The sequence below is a fragment of the Lissotriton vulgaris genome, chromosome 8 (genome assembly GCF_964263255.1).
Source record: "Lissotriton vulgaris chromosome 8, aLisVul1.2, whole genome shotgun sequence".
Lineage (NCBI taxonomy): Eukaryota > Metazoa > Chordata > Amphibia > Caudata > Salamandridae > Lissotriton > Lissotriton vulgaris.
Genome location: NC_141696.1, coordinates 612,935,691 through 612,955,985, shown reverse-complemented (window position 1 = coordinate 612,955,985; position 20,295 = coordinate 612,935,691). Strand labels below are relative to the sequence as shown.

The 20,295-nt window shown below is 44.8% G+C and overlaps 1 protein-coding gene across 4 annotated transcripts in view; it reads right to left on the bottom strand.

The window, feature by feature from the left end:
* The window catches only part of SENP7 (SUMO specific peptidase 7), a 1,147,554-nt gene that overhangs the window by 620,431 nt on the left and 506,828 nt on the right, over window positions 1-20,295 (bottom strand). For all 4 annotated transcript variants that reach the window (XM_086934477.1, XM_086934475.1, XM_086934476.1 and 1 more), the window contains one exon: window positions 9,701-9,954. In XM_086934477.1, coding sequence (XP_086790603.1) covers window positions 9,701-9,954 — 254 coding nt within the window. The remainder of the gene's footprint in view (window positions 1-9,700; window positions 9,955-20,295) is intronic.

Here is a 20,295-nt window from a genome sequence, read left to right as displayed (position 1 = left end):
CTTACTACACAGTAAAATGTAGTATAGGATAATGTTCGGACGGACTGTATAAGTTAGATGGATGCCCCTATCTGGGATGTAGGGTATTACATCCGATTATGTTAGCTCACACTGTAGCGACCTTTGCTGAGTTGGTTTTGTTGTTCCAGTTTGGTTGGGTTGTTCTTATTTATATGAGTATGCCCTACCTAACACTCGCCTGCTCTGTCATGAATATATTGAAATGTAACTGCAAAGCCTAACTTTCCACAGTTTGAGATGGTATACTGATCAGTACCTTGAAACGAGGCCGGCCCAAAGTGGTTGTAGGCGGCATGCTGTGTTAACCTGTGATACTTTTGCAATTGGTCACCAACTGAAAGCTTGAATGACTAAGGAGCTGCCGGCCATTTCTTGGTTGTAGGCGAGAAGCTGTGTAAATCAAAGTCAAATATCAATAAAGGTTTTGGAAACTCAAAAATAAATAAATTAATAAATAAATAGATAAATAAAATGCTGTGAAAGAAAGAAAATGTGTTTTCTTCTTTCCAACAATGGCATCAACAAATGTTTTGCTGGGCTAAGGTCACCTTTTCACCAGCTTTCAGAAATAAGCAGAGTTGTAAAAAAAATCACTTTCTTTTTTAACTACACCTTTTGCATTTTTGTAAGTAAGTCTATTTTTCCTGGCTTTTCCTTAGTTACAGTTTGTAGTGGACACAGGTGTGAAACCCAAGGGTGCACCTGGAAAACTATGTTTGTGAAAAGTAGACAAAAAAAATCAGAATTCAGCAAGGGGTCATTTATATAGAGCACACATTGTTTTATTAAGAAAGTAATAATTGATATTATTTTTTATCCCAATAGTTGATCTACAAAAGTAATATACCATTACTTCTATCAGACTTTTCTGGTTGCAGCAATATATAGTGTTTGCTTTCCAAAACCACGCAATACCAATAGCCTACAACTGAGATGTCGCTTATAATATTATTTCATTGTGAACCAACCATGCATCAATTCATTTTTGGAAGCAAAATAAAGCGAGAAATTCAATTGATAATAATAGATGTTCAAATATTCTGTGTTCCAATGCTTCTCCCAATAAAAACTGCATCCAACTTTGGTAGGTGTCCTATCACCCATGACGCAATAGGCCCCAAAACGTAAAGTGGAGAAATCAGTCTTTTGCCATAAAAATTGAGGATATGTGAAGAAAAAATTGGTGATGTTCTGCAAAGTTTGAGGTGTGCAGCGAATTTTGAGTAGTAAAAAGAGCGGAGGTCACACAAACCACAACACTGTGAACTCCCTATGGCATTAAGTTTTCAGAAATGCCCAGGGTTGGTAAGGTTCCATGGTTGCCATCTGATCCAGAGAAGTAATAAGTCATTCACTATGGCAGATCAGAGCAAATTGGGCTTTACCATCTCTCTACTGTCCCATACTTCAAAACTAAACCCAAAAGAATTGAAGAGCCTCAAGTCCGAAGAAAGTATTTGGTAAAAGTGGTTGCAATTTGGCGACTTTTACCTAATGCATTGGTATTTTGCGACCCAACTGTATTATTAAGTCAGTTTACAAAATACAGAATCGTAGTGGGTCGCAATTCCACCTACCTCATGAAAATGAATGAAGTAGGTCGTAAATTGTGCCCTACTACATTTCCACAGATCACCGGGATCCACAGACCACCATGTCTGTGATTGCTTTTCAATAAAGTATTTATTTTTGAAGTGTAGCTCGTTTTTCTTGAAGGAAAATAGGATGCGTTTAAAAAAAATAATTGAAACTTTTGGAAACTTAGTTAAGACTAAGCAGTGGCCTATCCGACCACTGCTGGCTCTTAAAAAATGTTTTTTGTCAACATTCACAAGAATATTCATAAGAATCATGGCCAATATGCTAATTTACTCACAGGCAGAATAAGTACAACCCTTTAATACATCAGACACCTTTCCTAGCAAGTCATTATTGAAAGCATGTCACCTGCCAAACACCCAAGGCTTTAAATGTTTAATGCAAAGTGTAGTGACTGCGTTCTGTGAAAAGAGTACTGTCACCATGCACATAGGATAGAGATAAAAACATGACACAAGACTCTCCAAATACCAACACCATTCAGAGCTGGAAGATTTCCTAATGGTGTGCGTCATACCTTAAGCTAATCCTGGCTTTTTACCCAATTGCACTTTGCTGCTGGGGTTTATAAACCCATAGTTACAAAAGTAACTGTAACCTTGCGAGTCTCAGAATATAATGTGATGTCTGTTAAAAGGTCAGGACTGACATATATTTGTAATTTTCCATGGGGACACATGGCAGCTATGAATGTCCACACATCTGCATTACCTTAATCTAGTCAGGTAAAGAGTACAGAAAACTGTGGCACGCATGCTTAAAGCTTACATTTTCAGGTGCCTTTGAATGCAGGGCTACAAATTAATTTGGTGTAATTCAATTAAAAATGTAAAAGTTTCACAAGATACTATGCTGTTGGCAGGGATGACCACTCTTGCAATGTCATAATATTCAGGAAGGGGTTCATGAATGACCCTAAAAAGTGTCCCAAAATGAGTTCATTAAAATATTTGAATATTATAGCTCATCAGCCCCCAGAAAAACACTCATCAAGTCTGGTTTCATTGCACTTGCAGAAAAGCAACCTCCAGACTATGTACCCCCTTCCATGCAAATCCCAATAAGAATTGGCAATGCCAATACATCTGGCGTGGGCCGCCATCCATCTGGCAATCATGGTTTTGTTTTGTCATGATTTTTGCAAAACGTTATTGTTTGGGAAAATGCCAGGCCCTCATGAATCATAAAAAACACAAAATTTGATACTAATCAAAAATATTTTTTAAGTCTATAAAAACAGACATTACTGTGAAGAAGGCTGATACATCGCAGAATATTGTATGCTGAAGTAAGTGGGAGAAAAATGCAAATGACACCAGTCACAGACTAATGGATGAAGTCTAATTGAAACCAAATAAGTAACTATGTTATACACATAATTTTAGCAAAATCAAAGTGTCTTGGCTACCAAGGATCTAAAACTGTCAATCAGTCTGGCACTGGCTGCAAGCCTCTTGTGACAAAGAAAGATTAAGGTATGCTTGACTATTGGCGTAAGGAATGATGGTTGTATATCAGGATACATTTGTCTTACACCCTATGTAGGGTTATAGAAAGTTAAAAGGAGAAATAAATATGAGAAGGAATTGAAGGCTGCTATCATGAAAAAAAGCAAGAAAAAGAAAGGGTCATGACAAAGAAAAAGAAAGGGATAAAACAAGGAAAGAAACAAAGGAAACAAAAGGAAAGAAACAAAGAGAAGAGTAAGAAAAAATGAAGAAGGCAAGAAAGAAAAAACAAAAGAGAAGGAAAGAAAGAAGTAAAGAAAGAAAGATGGGAAAAGAAGGAACGAAAGCTGAAAGGAGAGAAGAAAGAAAGAAAAAGAAAGAGAAACAAGGAATAGAAACGCAATAATGAAATAAAGAGATGAAAAGAGAAGAAAAGGAAGCTAGAGGGAGAGAAAGAAGGAAAAAGAGAGAAAGAAAGAGAAAAGAAACAAAGGAAAGGGAAAAAAGAAGGAGGGAAAGGGAAACAAAGAAAGAGAAACAAAGAAAGTGAAAGAAAAAGAATGAGAGAGAAAGAAATAGAAAGAATGAGAAAAGCAAAGAAAGAAAGAAAAGGAATGAGAGGAGGTCAGGATTAAAGCAGGCAGGAAAAAAGAAAGAAGGAAAGAAGGAAGGAATGGAAAGAGAAACAGAGAAAGAGAAGGAAGGGAGGAAAGAAAAATAAAGGAGAGAAAGAAAAAAGTAAAAAGAGGATAACAATACAGAATAGTCTCAAATGGACACAATCTCACAATCTGGTGTGCTGTGAAATAGCGATAGCCAGAAAAGCAAAACACTTCAAAGGGAATTTGCAACAGCATTGGCAGGAGATGGGATCTGATAAAGATGGAATGTGCATAGGAATGTTCCTGCGGTCACATCAGGCTTTAAACACAAACGCCACACTAAAGTAATTATAAAGTAAAAACAAAAACACTGGCACTGACGGGATCTAGCTTGTGTGTGGATGTGCTCCTTGTGAGAGAGAAAAATGCAGTCACTCTAAGTGAAGTTAACCAGTGGGTTAAGTAGGTTGACCCACTGCCACATGCTATGTGCTGTAGTGGGCGGTAGCAGAATGTGAATGACACAACAACAGGCCAATGGATGTAGAGAAGTGGTTGAAAGCCCCTGTATGCAATTATATTATATTTATATTAGTAAATTCAAAAGGCCTTAGCTAACGCCAGATCTAAAAAGAAACCCTTTATTTCTAAATGAAGCAGAGTCTATAAACCAGTCCTGAGACAGAGAAAATTTAACTTGCAGAGAGATACGAGAGAAAAGCTGTTTGTCTCCTGCAGGGCTAAATCACACTGCTGTTCTGGGACACTGTTAATAAAAATAAGTCTATCAACTGCCCCAGCAACAAACCAGTAATGAACATAGCTCCTAAGCACTGGGTGACACATGCATCTCAGATTTATTCCTCTGTGCCCACTATGCATGAAATCTCAGATCTGTCCTTGCCTAGTTTTCGCCTCAGTATTGTGGTCTTCCTGGATGAAGTTACAGAGGTTATCCAGCTTAGCACCACAAATAAAGCACCAGAGTCTCATGGGGTATCAGTGGACCTATACAAACAAAACCAGGAGCTATAGGCACCATTCCTTACCAACTGCATAAATCATGCCTGTAAATCTGGCTTCCCTTCTTCCAAAGAATGGCAATAATCGTTCCTGAGCTTGAAAAGGGGAGTAGACTAGACCCTAGGTGTTATCGTCCGATTTTTCTCTTAGTTATAACTCCATGGGTCAAAGACACTGTTTTACTTTCTGAGGCTCAGTATGGGTTTATGACGGGGCTGAGGAAGGTGGTACAATTCCTCTCATTGCATCTTTTGATAGGTAAATATACTGTGGCTAAACAAAGATTCATCAACCTAGCCTTTTTGGACCTGTCATGTGCCTTTGACAGTGTGGTCAAGTTGAAGCTTTGGTCCCTGTTGGAGACAATGGAAGTGGAGAAAGGGCTTGTGGATTTTCTGCAGGATCTTCACTGTGATCTTGCTGTCTCGTTAGGTATGGCTCAAATGAAGAATGAGTTGGTTGGCCTAGGTTGGGTAGTCCAGCAGGAATGTGCCCTAGCTCCAATTCTTTTTTTAGTTATATATTAAGGGGTTAGAAGGTCACTTGGTAAGGGCCATGACATGCCAGTTGTAAAGAAGAACAGTTGATGGACAGAATGCAGAACACTGTCATACATTCACCCCAGTACAGAGATCTGGGCCTTGCCATTCCAATTTGGACCCAGCCATATGCAAATCAGTCTTGACCCTGCACCCAATCGGAACAGTCCAGCCCGAACTGACAGGCTAGGTCCTCTCTGGACTGGAAACAAGCATCCTAGGACCGGTTTTGGGCTTTCAGCCCTCATCAGCCAGGATAGCTTGACTCCAGTGGCATGGAGGGCACGGGACCCACGTCTGATCATACCCATCCTAATCAGGGTGACTGTGCCACTTGATTCAAGCTAGCCTGGCTAACATACCCTGAAACCGGTCACAGGATGCTTGTTTCCGGTCCAGGGAGGACCTGGCCTGGCAGTTCGGTCTGGACTGTTTCCATAGGGCACAGGTTCAAGACTGATTCGCATTTGGCGGGGTCCAAACTTGGGTGGCGTTGTGGACAAAAGAACAATGGATTTAACCCAGATCTTTTGACTGGGGGAGAATGTTTGCATTGTCAGCATTCCGTCCATCATTTGTTTGCTGTAACACTTTTCGCCCTAAGTGGGATGGATATGCCCAGACGTGGGTCCCTTGTTCACTGTGCCACTGGATTTAAGCTAGCCTGGCTGAAGAAGGGTGACATACCCTGATACCAGTCCCAGGATGCTCATTTACAGTCCAGGGAGGATTGGCCTGGCAGTTTGGCCTGGACTGATCCAATGAGGCACAGGGCCAAGACTGATTTGCATATGGCTGGGTCCAAACTGGAGTGGCGTAGTGGGCAAAAGAAAGATGGATTGAACTCAGATCTTTTGACTGGGGGAGAATGTATGCATTGTCAGCATTCCGTCCATCATTTGTTTGCTGTAACAGTTGTAAAGAAGAGGCTGGTTACTGTAGGCGGATGATGCAGTCCTACTTTCAAGAATGCCAAAAGAGCTCAGTCTTTGTCAGACGCCTTTAGTGGTTATATTGATTTGCTTAATTTGGAAACCAACGTAACAAAAACATTTATAGCGGCCCTAGGAATTTACATCATTCATTGCTATCTGTCCCTCGAAGGTAAACCTAGTGCTAGTTATCATGAGTTGCCATACCTTGGGTCATACCGGACCATCAAGGCACATGGGTCCCTTGTCTTATGAGGAAACAGCAGCATTTGTCAAGCTCTGTTGGCTTTATTTTTTGACCTGCCGTCAAGGGCAGGCAAGAAGCCAATTGCTATACTTTTGGAAATGTATGAGAGAAAATGCAAGTCCATTTTATTGTATGGCTCTGGCCTGCGGGATACAAAAACGTCACAGGCCTACAAGCCGAGAAAAATAGATTTTGTAAGCGACAGCTTGGTCTTCCACTAAGTAGCTCGACGTTTATGGTGCATCCCGAGCTTGGCCTCGATTTTGTGAAAATGTTATTAAACTGGCTCCCATTTTGTTGTGGTGCTCTGTTTGAACAAATCCCCAATGCCATCTTCAACCAGGATATCATTGATGATTGCCAACCTGGTGGATTGGGCATGCAGATCCTGTGGCTCTGTTACATTAATAAGATATGTATGACTTTTGCCATAGCCACCTTTTTTCCAATCAGCGTGACCTAACCAAACCGGATCGATTTTGGTTTAGAAAGTCCTTTATGGATTTTATGCAGCAGGAAAGGGAGATGACGGATCTACCCAGACCCCAAGTTAGTGGTTATTGTAATGATTCAGACCACTATTGGCCTTGACTGCACGTTAAAATGGTCTGGAATACCTGGGACAGAATACTTCTGATCAGACTCAGAACAGGTACTATTAGATCCCACTTATTTTTTCCTCAAGCACTATTTGATTCTGCTTCAAATCTTGTCTGACACAGGGACATGTTTGAATTTTGGAAAAGGTGATGGACAGACTTTCTGAATGATGCAGAATACTCCTACCCAGTCAAGAGATCAGGGCTTGATCCATCACCGTTTTTTAGCTCACTGCACCATCCCAGCTCAGAACCTGGCTACATGCAAATTAGTCTGTTCCTGTCCCAGTGCATGATGGGAACAGGGCAAACCAAACTACCAAGCCAATTCTTATACTGGGAAGGAGACAAGCTTCCGGGGACCGGTTTCTGGCATTACAGCCGTCGTCGGCACGGCTTGCTTGAATCCTGATGGTGCAATGAGCTAGGGACTCACGTCTGAGTACCCCTCCCACACTTAGTGTGGATAAAATCAATTTTGGAAAAGGTGATGGACAGACTTTCTGAATGATGCAGAATACTCCTACCCAGTCAAGAGATCAGGGCTTGATCCATCACCGTTTTTTAGCTCACTGCACCATCCCAGCTCAGAACCTGGCTACATGCAAATTAGTCTGTTCCTGTCCCAGTGCATGATGGGAACAGGGCAAACCAAACTACCAAGCCAATTCTTAAACTGGGAAGGAGACAAGCTTCCGGGGACCGGTTTCTGGCATTACAGCCGTCGTCGGCCCGGCTTGCTTGAATCCTGATGGTGCAATGAGCTAGGGACTCACGTCTGAGTACCCCTCCCACACTTAGTGTGGATAAAATCAAATTTGGAAAAGGTGATGGACAGACTTTCTGAATGATGCAGAATACTCCTACCCAGTCAAGAGATCAGGGCTTGATCCATCACCGTTTTTTAGCTCACTGCACCATCCCAGCTCAGAACCTGGCTACATGCAAATTAGTCTGTTCCTGTCCCAGTGCATGATGGGAACAGGGCAAACCAAACTACCAAGCCAATTCTTATACTGGGAAGGAGACAAGCTTCCGGGGACCGGTTTCTGGCATTACAGCCGTCGTCGGCCCGGCTTGCTTGAATCCTGATGGTGCAATGAGCTAGGGACTCACGTCTGAGTACCCCTCCCACACTTAGTGTGGATAAAATCAATTTTGGAAAAGGTGATGGACAGACTTTCTGAATGATGCAGAATACTCCTACCCAGTCAAGAGATCAGGGCTTGATCCATCACCGTTTTTTAGCTCACTGCACCATCCCAGCTCAGAACCTGGCTACATGCAAATTAGTCTGTTCCTGTCCCAGTGCATGATGGGAACAGGGCAAACCAAACTACCAAGCCAATTCTTATACTGGGAAGGAGACAAGCTTCCGGGGACCGGTTTCTGGCATTACAGCCGTCGTCGGCCCATGTTTGGCCAGAGCATGCTTTATTTCATATTTTTTTCTAAATTGTACTGCTTAATATTCAATACCTGTTCTTAGAGAAAAGGGCTTTAGAAGGTGTAGAGAGGCCTCATAGTTTTTACACATGCTAATCATCTGGAGGTGTATTTTAGTGTCTGTTCATTTCTTAAACTTGCTTTAAGCCAGAGAAAACGGATGCTCTTCTAAAGATAGATGGAAAGCAGGGTTACCGTAATTAGGTGTCTCCTATAAGAGTTTGTTGTGAGATGAATTGGTGTGTATTCATTGTATTTATTATTTTAAGCTTATTTCTTGTTTATTGCTTGTACATGCTTATGTGATTATTCTTTATGATTGAATAAAGCAATTACTACGACACTTTTAATTGTTTAATCCATTGATAGTGCTGTTAGCCAGACAGAGTCTTGAGAGTGAGTGTGAGAGGTAAATAGGTGGGAAAGAGGATAATAACTTTGGGCATGAGTACAATACACAAACGTTCTATGCTTATATAGTCTAACATAAGTCCATAGGACAGATTGCAAATGGGAAGACTCTACATACTCTGCATATTCCTTCTCCTTTAAACAAAATATATGCTTCATAACATTCACTTAAAAAACTGCTTTTGTGTATTTTGAGTGCTAGGCAGCTGTATAAACACTGCTAAGCACTAATTTCAAAGCTTTGGAAAACACTGAGAAATGACTGAAATACACCAAAAATAAACACTGAAAACGGGAGTGCCTAAGTATAGGGGTAAAAGGAATACATTTCGTTGTGTTTTCAAGTTAACACCTCTGGTGCTCTTGACTAATGTAAGACTTCACAAATCTCCAAGGTAAGGCACAGACATTTTAAAAAGTGGAAAGAATATTCAGCGTATTAGCATCTGGACTCTCATTTACAGCCAAAGCTCAGTGCTTAAAAGTAAATGGTAGATGTTGCAGTTGTACTAATGTCAGATCAGTTCAGTTCAGTTCAACTTTATTTCGGCTAATATAGCCATAAAAGCAGGAAGTACAGACAAGAAAAAAGAAAACATTTACAAACAACAGTTTAAAAGAAAACGAGAAATGCCTTTGACAACAATTCATCCTATGACACATTGCAATTAATGTCAGATCGAAAAACAAGAACTGGAGGTAAGAAGGATAGAAAAGGTAAAGGCAAACAATTGAAATACAGAACGGAAAAGTGACAGGCCTAGCTGAAGCTCGGTTTAGAATATGAAAAATATTAGCATTTCCTTTACTGACTTTATTCAGTCATAGACTACCTGAGGTTTTTGCTTCGCTTCAGTCGGTGTGCTCTTATCTTCATAACAGGAAATGTTGCAGATTGACAAGAAAGAACATTCATCTTTGGAGAGGTCCTTCAAAAGAGTATTCGCTTCCTCCCAAGGCAACAAATCAGAAAGTTCTGGATGCCTGTTTTCCATGCTCCATTTCCGCACAAATTCACAAAGTTTGCCCTCTTCTTTATCTGTAAGAGGTCTGCACAACTCAAGAAAAATAAACTCGTTGGCTTTCCCTGTAAAAAGAAAACGAGACCGCAGAATCACATAACTGCGTAACTGCAATAACGGTTCACTCACTGAACAAAGAAGCAGAATAAAACACATTTGTAGACCAACTCCAGGCTGCCACAAGCCCTGGATCATCTGAATATCAGTGGGGGGTGTGCCACCTTTTGAAATCATGTCCTTAATGAACAAGGTACCTACCTTATGTAACTTTTTTGTCTGGTGGATACGCTATCTAACCACATATTACTCATCTTGTGAATATTCCCAAGGCATCTGACCGGATCCAGAAACTTACAGCGAGATTTATCATCCAAAATTGCGATCGCAATAGCTGCGAATTAGCTATTGCGATCACAATCAAAAGAAAAGCAATTCATGATTGGAAAAAGTACAAAATTGCGAATTCGCAAAAAAAATCCTGCAAAATCGCAAAATAATTCGCAGAATCTAGGAGGAACCCCTATAGCGAATTGGATTTAGCGAGAATCCATACATTCTGCAAAATATTTTGCGAACTCGCTAAATAATTGCTAACGCAATTCATGTAAAATCGCAAATTGCGAAAAATCTGAAAATCGCTATTTGCGACGCGCAATTTAAGGAGAACCCAAACCAGGTGGTAACCATGAAGAAAAAAAAAAAAAACTAGCCACAGGTGCAGGCCTGACCAAACACACTTAAGGAGACACAGTAGGAGCATGAGGACTCTCACAATGCCAGAACTCTACATGGTGGTCAGGCGGCGAAGGCTCCAGGCTGCAGCAAGGAACAGACGCAGAATCCAGGAGCGAATATTCCGCCAGCGGATCACCCTTCTGGGCCAAACTGCAGAGCAAATCTACTCCAAGTACCGCCTGAATGGGGCAATGATCACTAAGCTGATCCGTGACCTAGACCCCATGATGCAGCACCCAACAAGGAGGACCAATGCCGTGCCCACCCATGTCCAGGTTTTGTGCAGCCTGCACCTCCTGGCCTCCGGAAGCTTCCAGGGGGTAGTTGCAGTTGCAGGGGGGATCTCCCAGAGCACCATGTCCCGCTGCCTAAGGAGTTTCCTGGAGGCAATGCTGACCCGGCTACACCATTACATCACATTCCCGACTACCCAACAGGACTTGAATCAAACCAAGCTTCATTTTTAGGTCTCGCCTGGACATCGCATCCGAAGGATGCGTCCAGGCGGGAGACTTAAAGCTGCCTGACACGGGGGAATGAGGGACAAGAAACTGTGACGAGCTTATCCTGGCTGGATTGAGCTGCGTGCACGCGCGTCAACATTCACGCATGCGCACATCACAGCCACACGCATACACAGCACTCACGCATGCGCACATACACACGCACACCCCCGTCACCTACACGCATACACAGAGACCCCTCCACACACACCAGCCCCTCTCCTCTCGGCTCCACACACACGCACACGCATTTACACTTACACAGACACGCAGGCACCCAGACAGGCAACCCCCCCCCCCCCTCACACACACGCATACACACAGACTCCAGGACACATACACATACACACACACATGCACGCTCACACACATACACAGTCCGCCGCCGCGCGCGCGCGCACACAGATGCCCCCCCCCCCCCCCAAAAAGGCGAAGCCCCACTCACCGGCATCCTCAGTGCAGCGGCTCCCACCGGCAGCAAGACTCTTCTTCCCTTCTTCGGCACCGGGGCGCAGGGTAGGCTCCTGCCTGCTCCGGTGCGCCAAACAATCGCGGCTCTTCCGTGGGAGGCGGGGTAGGCTCCCGCCCTCCTACTTCCGGTTGTCCCGCCCGGCCTGCCTGACTTCCTGGTCGCAGGCCGGCGCAAAACGCTGCATAAAAAATGCGCGCGTCCCCTCCAGCCACTGGCGTAGCTAGGGGGGGGCGAGGGGGGCGGTCCGCCCCAGGCGGCACTAAGTTGCGGGCGGCGGCTGCGCAGGATTTTGGTAGGGAGTCAGTCGGGACTGAAAGGGACAGTGATGTACAAGCCGGTCACCCGTCACCCCCGACGTCCGGCTATAACTGAGCAGCTGGCACTGCACACGTGTTGGAAAGTGCAAGCGCACATGCTTGCAAATACTGCACCACCTACCTTAGTGGTGGTGCAGGGCTCGGCCTACAGTGTATGTGGATCCCAGGGCCGTCAATCTGGTAGCGCGCGAAAGCGCTAATGACGGCCCTGGGAATCTTTTTCAGCCAGTCCCCGCGCTGTACAGAAAAATATACTAGTTACGAGCACCACCGCCATGGCCTCTCTTTAGTGGATTCGCTGCAGTGAAGAGCGATTTACAGGCAGCGATCAGACAATCCAGCTGATTAAGAACAGCAGCAGTCTGAGTCTCACAAAGTTCGAGACCGACCACCGCACCGCTTCGAGAACCCCGACCGGGCTGTGAGTATTTACTACATATAGTGCTAATTATGCCTGGCGAGGCGCTAAAATATTTATTAGATAAGAATGATTGTAGTAAAATACCTCGTCATTCATGGCCCACTTCTCAATTTGGAACAACAACAATATTATTACCGGAACACTTTGACCGTCACTTATGAGTTAATATAACAGATTGAAAACGCTTTTCCGTTTGTTCTTTTTTTACACCTGTCATTTTCTCAGAGTTTTACATACACGCTAAGCACATGGTCTTTGATTTGTGACTGCTTTATCCGCTACAAAACATAGCCAAAGCTCTTTCAGTGCAAGCTTCCATACAACACCAGATTTTCCCACATAAATGTCAGACAAAGACAACATCCTGCCTATTTATCACAGGCAGAGTTTCACTCCTAGTCGTTTAACCACCAGCACTTTTCAGGAGTTTTACAAACGTCCAAAGTTAAGACAAATCCCCGAATGCTACTTATTATTGACTTAACAACAGCCTGCACTTGCTTAAGGCGTCATACTTGAAATGGGGCCACTTAGCTGCTGTTAAGAGACGTACAACATACATTACTTTTCCTTTGCACGTAGTTGATGTGGGATAAATGTGTTTTTAACCTATGAGGCTTGGTATTTTGTTGGAAAAAGGTCACATACAGTGACAACCTTGATGTTGATGAGCGTTTGAAAGCATACTGGGTGAGTGCACAGTTAAGCTTTCTTGCACAAGGCACACAACTAACTAAATCGACTTTTAATGCTTTTGTAAACAGTGAGTGCAGAGTGACAGTGAGTGCAGAGTGACAGTGAGTGCAGAGTGAGTGCAGAGTGGCAGTGAGTGCAGAGTGGCAGTGAGTGCAGAGTGGCAGTGAGTGCAGAGTGACAGTGAGTGCAGAGTGACAGTGAGTGCAGAGTGAGTGCAGAGTGAGTGCAGAGTGACAGTGAGTGCAGAGTGACAGTGAGTGCAGAGTGCGTGCAGAAACAGTGAGTGCAGAGTGCGTGCAGAGTCAGAGTGAGTGCAGAGTGACAGTGAGTGCAGAGTGAGTGCAGTGACAGTGAGTGCAGAGTGACGAGTGCGTGCAGAATGACAGTGCGTGCAGAGTGCGTGCAGAGTGACAGTGAGTGCAGAGTGCGTGCAGAGTGACAGTAAGTGCAGAGTGCGTGCAGAGTGACAGTGAGTGCGGAGTGACAGTGAGTGCGGAGTGACAGTGAGTGCAGAGTGACAGTGAGTGCAGAGTGCGTGCAGAGTGACAGTGAGTGCAGAGTGCGTGCAGAATGACAGTGCGTGCAGAGTGACAGTGCGTACAGAGTGCGTGCAGAGTGACAGTGAGTGCAGAGTGCGTGCAGAGTGACAGTAAGTGCAGAGTGCGTGCAGAGTGACAGTGAGTGCGGAGTGACAGTGAGTGCAGAGTGACAGTGAGTGCAGAGTGACAGTGAGTGCAGAGTGACAGTGAGTGCAGAGTGCGTGCAGAGTGACAGTGAGTGCAGAGTGAGTGCAGAGTGACAGTGAGTGCAGAGTGACAGTGAGTGCGGAGTGACAGTGAGTGCAGAGTGCGTGCAGAGTGACAGTGAGTGCAGAGTGACAGTGAGTGCAGAGTGACAGTGAGTGCAGAGTGACAGTGAGTGCAGAGTGACAGTGAGTGCAGAGTGACAGTGAGTGCAGAGTGACAGTGAGTGTGGAGTGACAGTGAGTGCGGAGTGACAGTTAGTGCGGAGTGACAGTGAGTGCGGAGTGACAGTGAGTGCAGAGTGACAGTGAGTGCGAAGTGACAGTGAGTACGAAGTGACAGTGAGTGCGGAGTGACAGTGAGTGCAGAGTGACAGTGAGTGCAGAGTGACAGTGAGTGCAGAGTGACAGTGAGTGCAGAGTGACAGTGAGTGCAGAGTGACAGTGAGTGCAGAGTGACAGTGAGTGCAGAGTGCGTGCAGAGTGACAGTGAGTGCAGAGTGACAGTGAGTGCAGAGTGACAGTGAGTGCAGAGTGACAGTGAGTGCAGAGTGAGTGCAGAGTGACAGTGAGTGCAGAGTGACAGTGAGTGCAGAGTGTGTGCAGAGTGACAGTGAGTGCAGAGTGACAGTGAGTGCAGAGTGACAGTGAGTGCAGAGTGAGTGCAGAGTGGCAGTGAGTGCAGAGTGGCAGTGAGTGCAGAGTGACAGTGAGTGCAGAGTGAGTGCAGAGTGACAGTGAGTGCAGAGTGCATGCAGAGTGACAGTGAGTGCAGAGTGACAGTGAGTGCAGAGTGACAGTGAGTGCAGAGTGACAGTGAGTGCAGAGTGCGTGCAGAGTGACAGTGAGTGCAGAGTGACAGTGAGTGCAGAGTGACAGTGAGTACAGTCACTCAGCACCACCACATTATCAGTCAGAACCACCACAGCATCACTCAGAACCACCACAGCACCACTCAGCACCACCACAGCATCACTCAGCATCACTCAGCACCACCACAGCACCACCATAGCACCACTCAGCACCACCACTGCATCACTCAGCATCACCACAGCCCCATTCAGCACCACCACAGCATCACTCAGCACCACCACAGCACAAATATGTTCTATCAATGTTTCAAGCTTTATTACAAATGTCACAAAAAGATGTTAATATTTCACTTCTGTTCTTGGATTTTGTTACAATAAAATACACTGAACATAATCTTCACAAAAGTTATTTACAAAAGTTTAAGCTATTGCCATTATAAATTACAATCACTTTTATTAAGTATTAAAAAAAATTAAAAGCCATTGTTATTTGTAATATCAATACATCTAAGTCACGTAAATACAAATGTTGCATTACAAATGCTATAGGTGTCACATTTGCGAAAGTTATAACTATTGGCATTGTAAATGACAAAGCTATTAATTTAGCTATTTTCAAAACCAACACATAAATGAACATTTGGTGAATTTCCATTAAAATATTTGACTTTTTTACTAAGATATTATTATACTGTTTTATGCAAACAAAATTTAGATACTGCATAAATAACTTTAATAAAACATATTTTATATGAAGCTTTTTATGTAAAAAAAAAACTATAGCATAAAGCAAAAAACAATTGCCATTTACAATGCTAATAGCTCAAACTTAAATAATGCGAGACCTATTGCATTGCAAATGCTTGTTACAACATTGCGCAATTCCCATATGTAATAGGATGCATTGACTGTACCCACATCCACATCTGCCCACTTGCACAAACAGAATACATGTACCGGAACCGCTAATCCTACCACTCCCTGAATATCCAGATGGTGTGCAACGCTAAGACAATCATCACGGACATAGTGGCACAATACCCGGGGAGCACACATGACTCCTTCATATTCCGGCACAGCGGCATGCACACAAGACTGGCCAGGGGAGACTTTGGCGAAGGACACCTACTAGGTAAGTACACATGCCACCAAATACTACATTGTGACCATGTATCTGCGCATAACAGGCACTCACCCTCTGCTCCTTTCATTCAGGTGACAGCGCCTACGGTCTCCGTGAGTACCTCCTCACCCCATACCTCAACCCTGCCAACCCACAGCAATGTCGTTACAATGCTGCACACATACGTACAAGAAATTGCATTGAGAGGACATTTGGCCTTTTGAAGAGCCGATTCCGCATACTTCACAAGACTGGTGGGGCCCTCAAATACGAGCCTGAGGTCTGCTGCCGCATCATGGCCGTGTGTGCGATACTCCACAACATTGCTACCAAGCGCAGGATACCTGTAGAGATCTCTGGCAGTGAGTCGGAAGGGGATAACCGCCAACCGGTACATGTGCGTCATGCACGCGGGGAGAATCCTGCTGAAGGACACAGGCGCCGCAACCAAATTACAATTAACTGTTTCTAGTGCACCCACTCCTCTCACCCAACACTTCACTCATGCATGACAATTGAAATAATGACATGAGTCAGATGAACTGGTACTGAAAGGAATATGCTACTTACCAGTATGCATCTGTTCTTGGCATGTAGGGCTGCTGACATTCATATCTGTGCATAGATCGCCGCCTAGTGTTGGGTCCGGATGATTGCACATTGTTGTCCTGGAAGAGTCTTCGAAGTATCACAAGATAGGTGGCTCCTACCCTGGACTACAGTGCGCATGGGCATCCTCTCCATCCTCAGATTGTTTTTCGCCATTGTGGCAGAGATGGAGTGTGATCCAGTAAGAGATGTCCAGGCAAGAAAATAAGAGTAAGAGTGAATGCTACAGCTGCGACAGGCACCGGGGAGGAGGGTGGGTGATATGAATGTCAGCAGTACTACATGCCAAGAACAGATGTATACTGGTAAGTAGCATATTCCGTTCGAGGCATGTGGGCTGCTGAATTCATATCTGTGCATAGAATAAATAGCAGTCTCCCTGTAAGCGGTGGTTACCTGTGCCAGCTGCAGCAGTCTGAAAAAGAGTCTTGAGAACAGCCTGTCCTACAGCAGCTTGCTGTTTGGAGTGTACATCTATGCAGTAGTGTTTGGTAAATGTATGTATGGTGGACCATGTGGCTGCTCTACATATATCCTCTAGAGGAATGTTACCTAGGAAAGCCAAGGATGCCCCGAACTTGCGTGTTGAATGCGCTCTTGGGGGAACTGTTAATGTGCGTTTAGCTTTCTGATAACAAATCTGGATGCACTTAACAATCCATCTGGCTATACCTGATTTGGAAATGGGGTTGCCTTTGTGTCGTGGTGAAAAAACAACACACAGTTGCTTAGTCTTTCTGAAATCTTTTGTCCTGTCTATGTAATACAGTAGAGCCCTTTTAACATCTAGTGTGTGGAGAGCCCTTTCTGCTACCGAATCAGGATTTGGGAAGAATACAGGAAGTTCTATTGTTTGGTTAATGTGGAACTGTGATACCACCTTATGCATAAATTTAGGGTTAGTACGTAGCACCACCCTATTAGCATGAATCTGTAGGAAAGGCTCCAGAAAAGTTAGGGCATGTAGCTCACTAACTCTCCATAGCGACGTTATCGCTACTAGAAAGGCCACTTTCCACGTTAGAAATTGTATCTCACAAGAGTGTAGAGGTTCAAAAGGTGGTCCCATTAGTCTGGTTAGAACCACGTTCAGATTCCAGACAGGTGAATGTGGGTGTCTAGGAGGAATCACTTATTTGAGTCCTTCCATAAAAGCTTTAATGGCTGGCACTCTGAAAAGGGAAAGGTGCTGCTTGTTTTGAAGATAAGCTGCTATTGCAGCTAGATGTATACATATGGAACTATACGCCAGATTGCATCTGTGTAGATGTAACAAATAACAGATGTTGTTTTGAGTTGCTGCATCTAGCGGATTTATGTCATTATTGTTACAATAAATGACAAATCGTTTCCACTTTGCCGCATAGCAAGCCCTGGTTGTAGGTCTTCTTGCCTCCTTGATAATATTCATACAGTCAGGGGGCAGGTTAAGGTACCCAAACTCTATGACTTCATGAGCCATATCGCAAGGTTCAACTGTTGCGGATCTGGGTGCTGAATGTCTTCATGGCTCTGTGTGAGGAGACTGGGTGTGAGACGCAGTCTGTGATGGGGCACCACGGAAAGTTCTAGGAACGTGGTGTACCAAGCTTGCCTCGCCCATGTTGGAGCAACTAGGATGAGTGTCATCGAATGCTGTTGCAGTTTGCGTGCCACTAGCGGTATGAGTGGTGCTGGTGGAAAAGCGTACACAAATCTGCCTGACCAGTTCATCCAGATCGCATTGCCCTGAGACTGCCGGTATGGGAACCTGGCGGCGAAGCTTTGGAATTTTGCATTTTCCCATGTGGCGAACAGGTCTATCTCTTGATGACCCCACTGCTGGAAATAAGGTTGCAGCACTGAGGGATGTATCTCCCACTTGTGCATCGGGTGGCTGTGTCTGCGGGGCAGATCCACCATCTGGTTGTCCCTGCCTGGGAGGTGTTCCGCCATGAGGAACATGTTCCTTTGAATGGCCCACTTCCACATGCTTTGAGCTAGATGTGACAACTGTGGAGAGCGTGTCCCTCCCTGCTTCTGGATGTAGTACATGGCGGTCATGTTGTCCGTCCGGATCAACACGACTTTGTTGCACAAATGTACTTGAACGCCTTCATTGCCATGAAGATTGCCATCAGTTCCAGCAGGTTAATGTGCATCTTCTTTTGCTGTGTGGTCCACAGTCCCTGCACGGTGTAATGGAGGACATGCGCTCCCCATCCCAGGAGAGATGCGTCAGTAGTCAGCACTATTTGTGGTACAGGCTCTTGGAACGGTCGTCCCTTGCAAAGGTTTTGTGGATTCCACCAATCCAGAGAGTTGTACGCACGACCGGTCACCGACACTAGGTCTTTCAACTGTCCTTGAGCCTGGTTCCACTGTCGTGCTAAGCACTCCTGAAGTGGACACATGAGTAGTCTTGCGTGAGGGACTATGAAGATGCAGGAGGCCATCATGCCTATCAACTGCATAAACACTTGTGCTTGGAGCGAGTGTTGGGGCATGAATTTCTGAATCAGCAATTGCATGCTGCTGACTCTTACTGAGTTTGGCTGTGCTGTTGCTGCCAGAGTGTTTGTTTTTGCTCCCAGGTACTGTTGTACATGGGCGGGCTGAAGATGTGACTTTGGATAATTCAGTGAGAAACCCAGACTGTGGAGGAGGTGAATTGTGCGGGACATGTGGCTTGCACATTGCTGGGCTGGCTTTGCCTGGATGAGCCAGTCGTCCAGATAAGGGTAGACATGAATGTGCGGTCTCCGTAGGTGTGCAGCCACTGTCGCCAAGCACTTGGTAAACACTCTGGGGGCTGTTGTCACCCCGAAAGGCAAGACCTTGAACTGGTAATGCTGGTTTTGTATGGTGAACCGGAGATATTTTCTGTGTGCCGGGTGTATTGGTATGTGGAAATATGCGCCCTTTAGGTCCAGTGTTGCCAGGAAATCTCCCTGACTGAGCAATGGTAGAACCTGCTGCAAAGTGAGCATGTGAAAATGTTCTGACAAGATGAATTGGTTTAGGGGTCTGAGGTCTAGTATGGGTCTGGGAGACCCGTCCTTCTTTGGAATTAAGAAGTACAGCGAGTACACTCCTGTACCTTGCTGTTCTAAAGGCACGAGTTCTATGGCCCCTTTCTGCAGCATGCAGATGACCTCTTGCTGCAATAATTGAATGTGCTCTGCGGACATAGGACGGTGTCTTGGGGGTATGTTGGGTGGAGTGGAGGTTAGTTCTAGACAATAGCCGTATTGGATAAGTTGTCTCACCCACCTGTCTGTGGTAATGCTTTCCCAGACCGGCAGGAACTGCTGAAGTCTTCCCCCGACCGGTGTTACATGGTCCAGGGGCAGTGACAAGACGTCACTGTTTAGTATTGGCGGAGGATCTGGCGTTATTATTTCCACGTCCTCTGCCTTTGGTGCTGTTGCCGCGGTATCCACCCCTATTGTTTTTGTTATAGGTGGTTTGCATGCAGCCTTTGCTGTAGTGGGTCTGTTGGGATGCCTGACCTCTTGAGGGTCCTCTGTTACTGGAGCGACTAAAGGAACCTCCCCTGAACTGTTGTGACTGCAGAGCGCCTATGGATTTGGCTGTCTCAGTGTCCTTTTTTATTTTTTCTAGGATTGTGTCCACATCAGGGCCAAATAAATAATCAGGGTTAACAGGCTGATTGAGTAACGTGGTTTGAATCTCCGGTTTGAATCCAGAGATGCGTAACCAGGCATGCCTCCTAAGCATCACACTTGTATTGATGGCCCTGGCTGCGGTGTCAGCTGCATCTAGCGCGCATTTAATGGATGCGTTTGATATCAGTTTCCCCTCTAGCACCTATCACGTCCATCTGCTCCTTGGTTCTCCCCCTTGCTGCGAGAAGAAAAGAGTAGATGCAAACAGCTTGAACGTAAATGGCGCCAGTCCTACGACCCTACTGCCAAAGCTGCCTATAAGGTGGCTTTGAATAAATTTCAAAAACTCAAACGGACCACGATGAGAG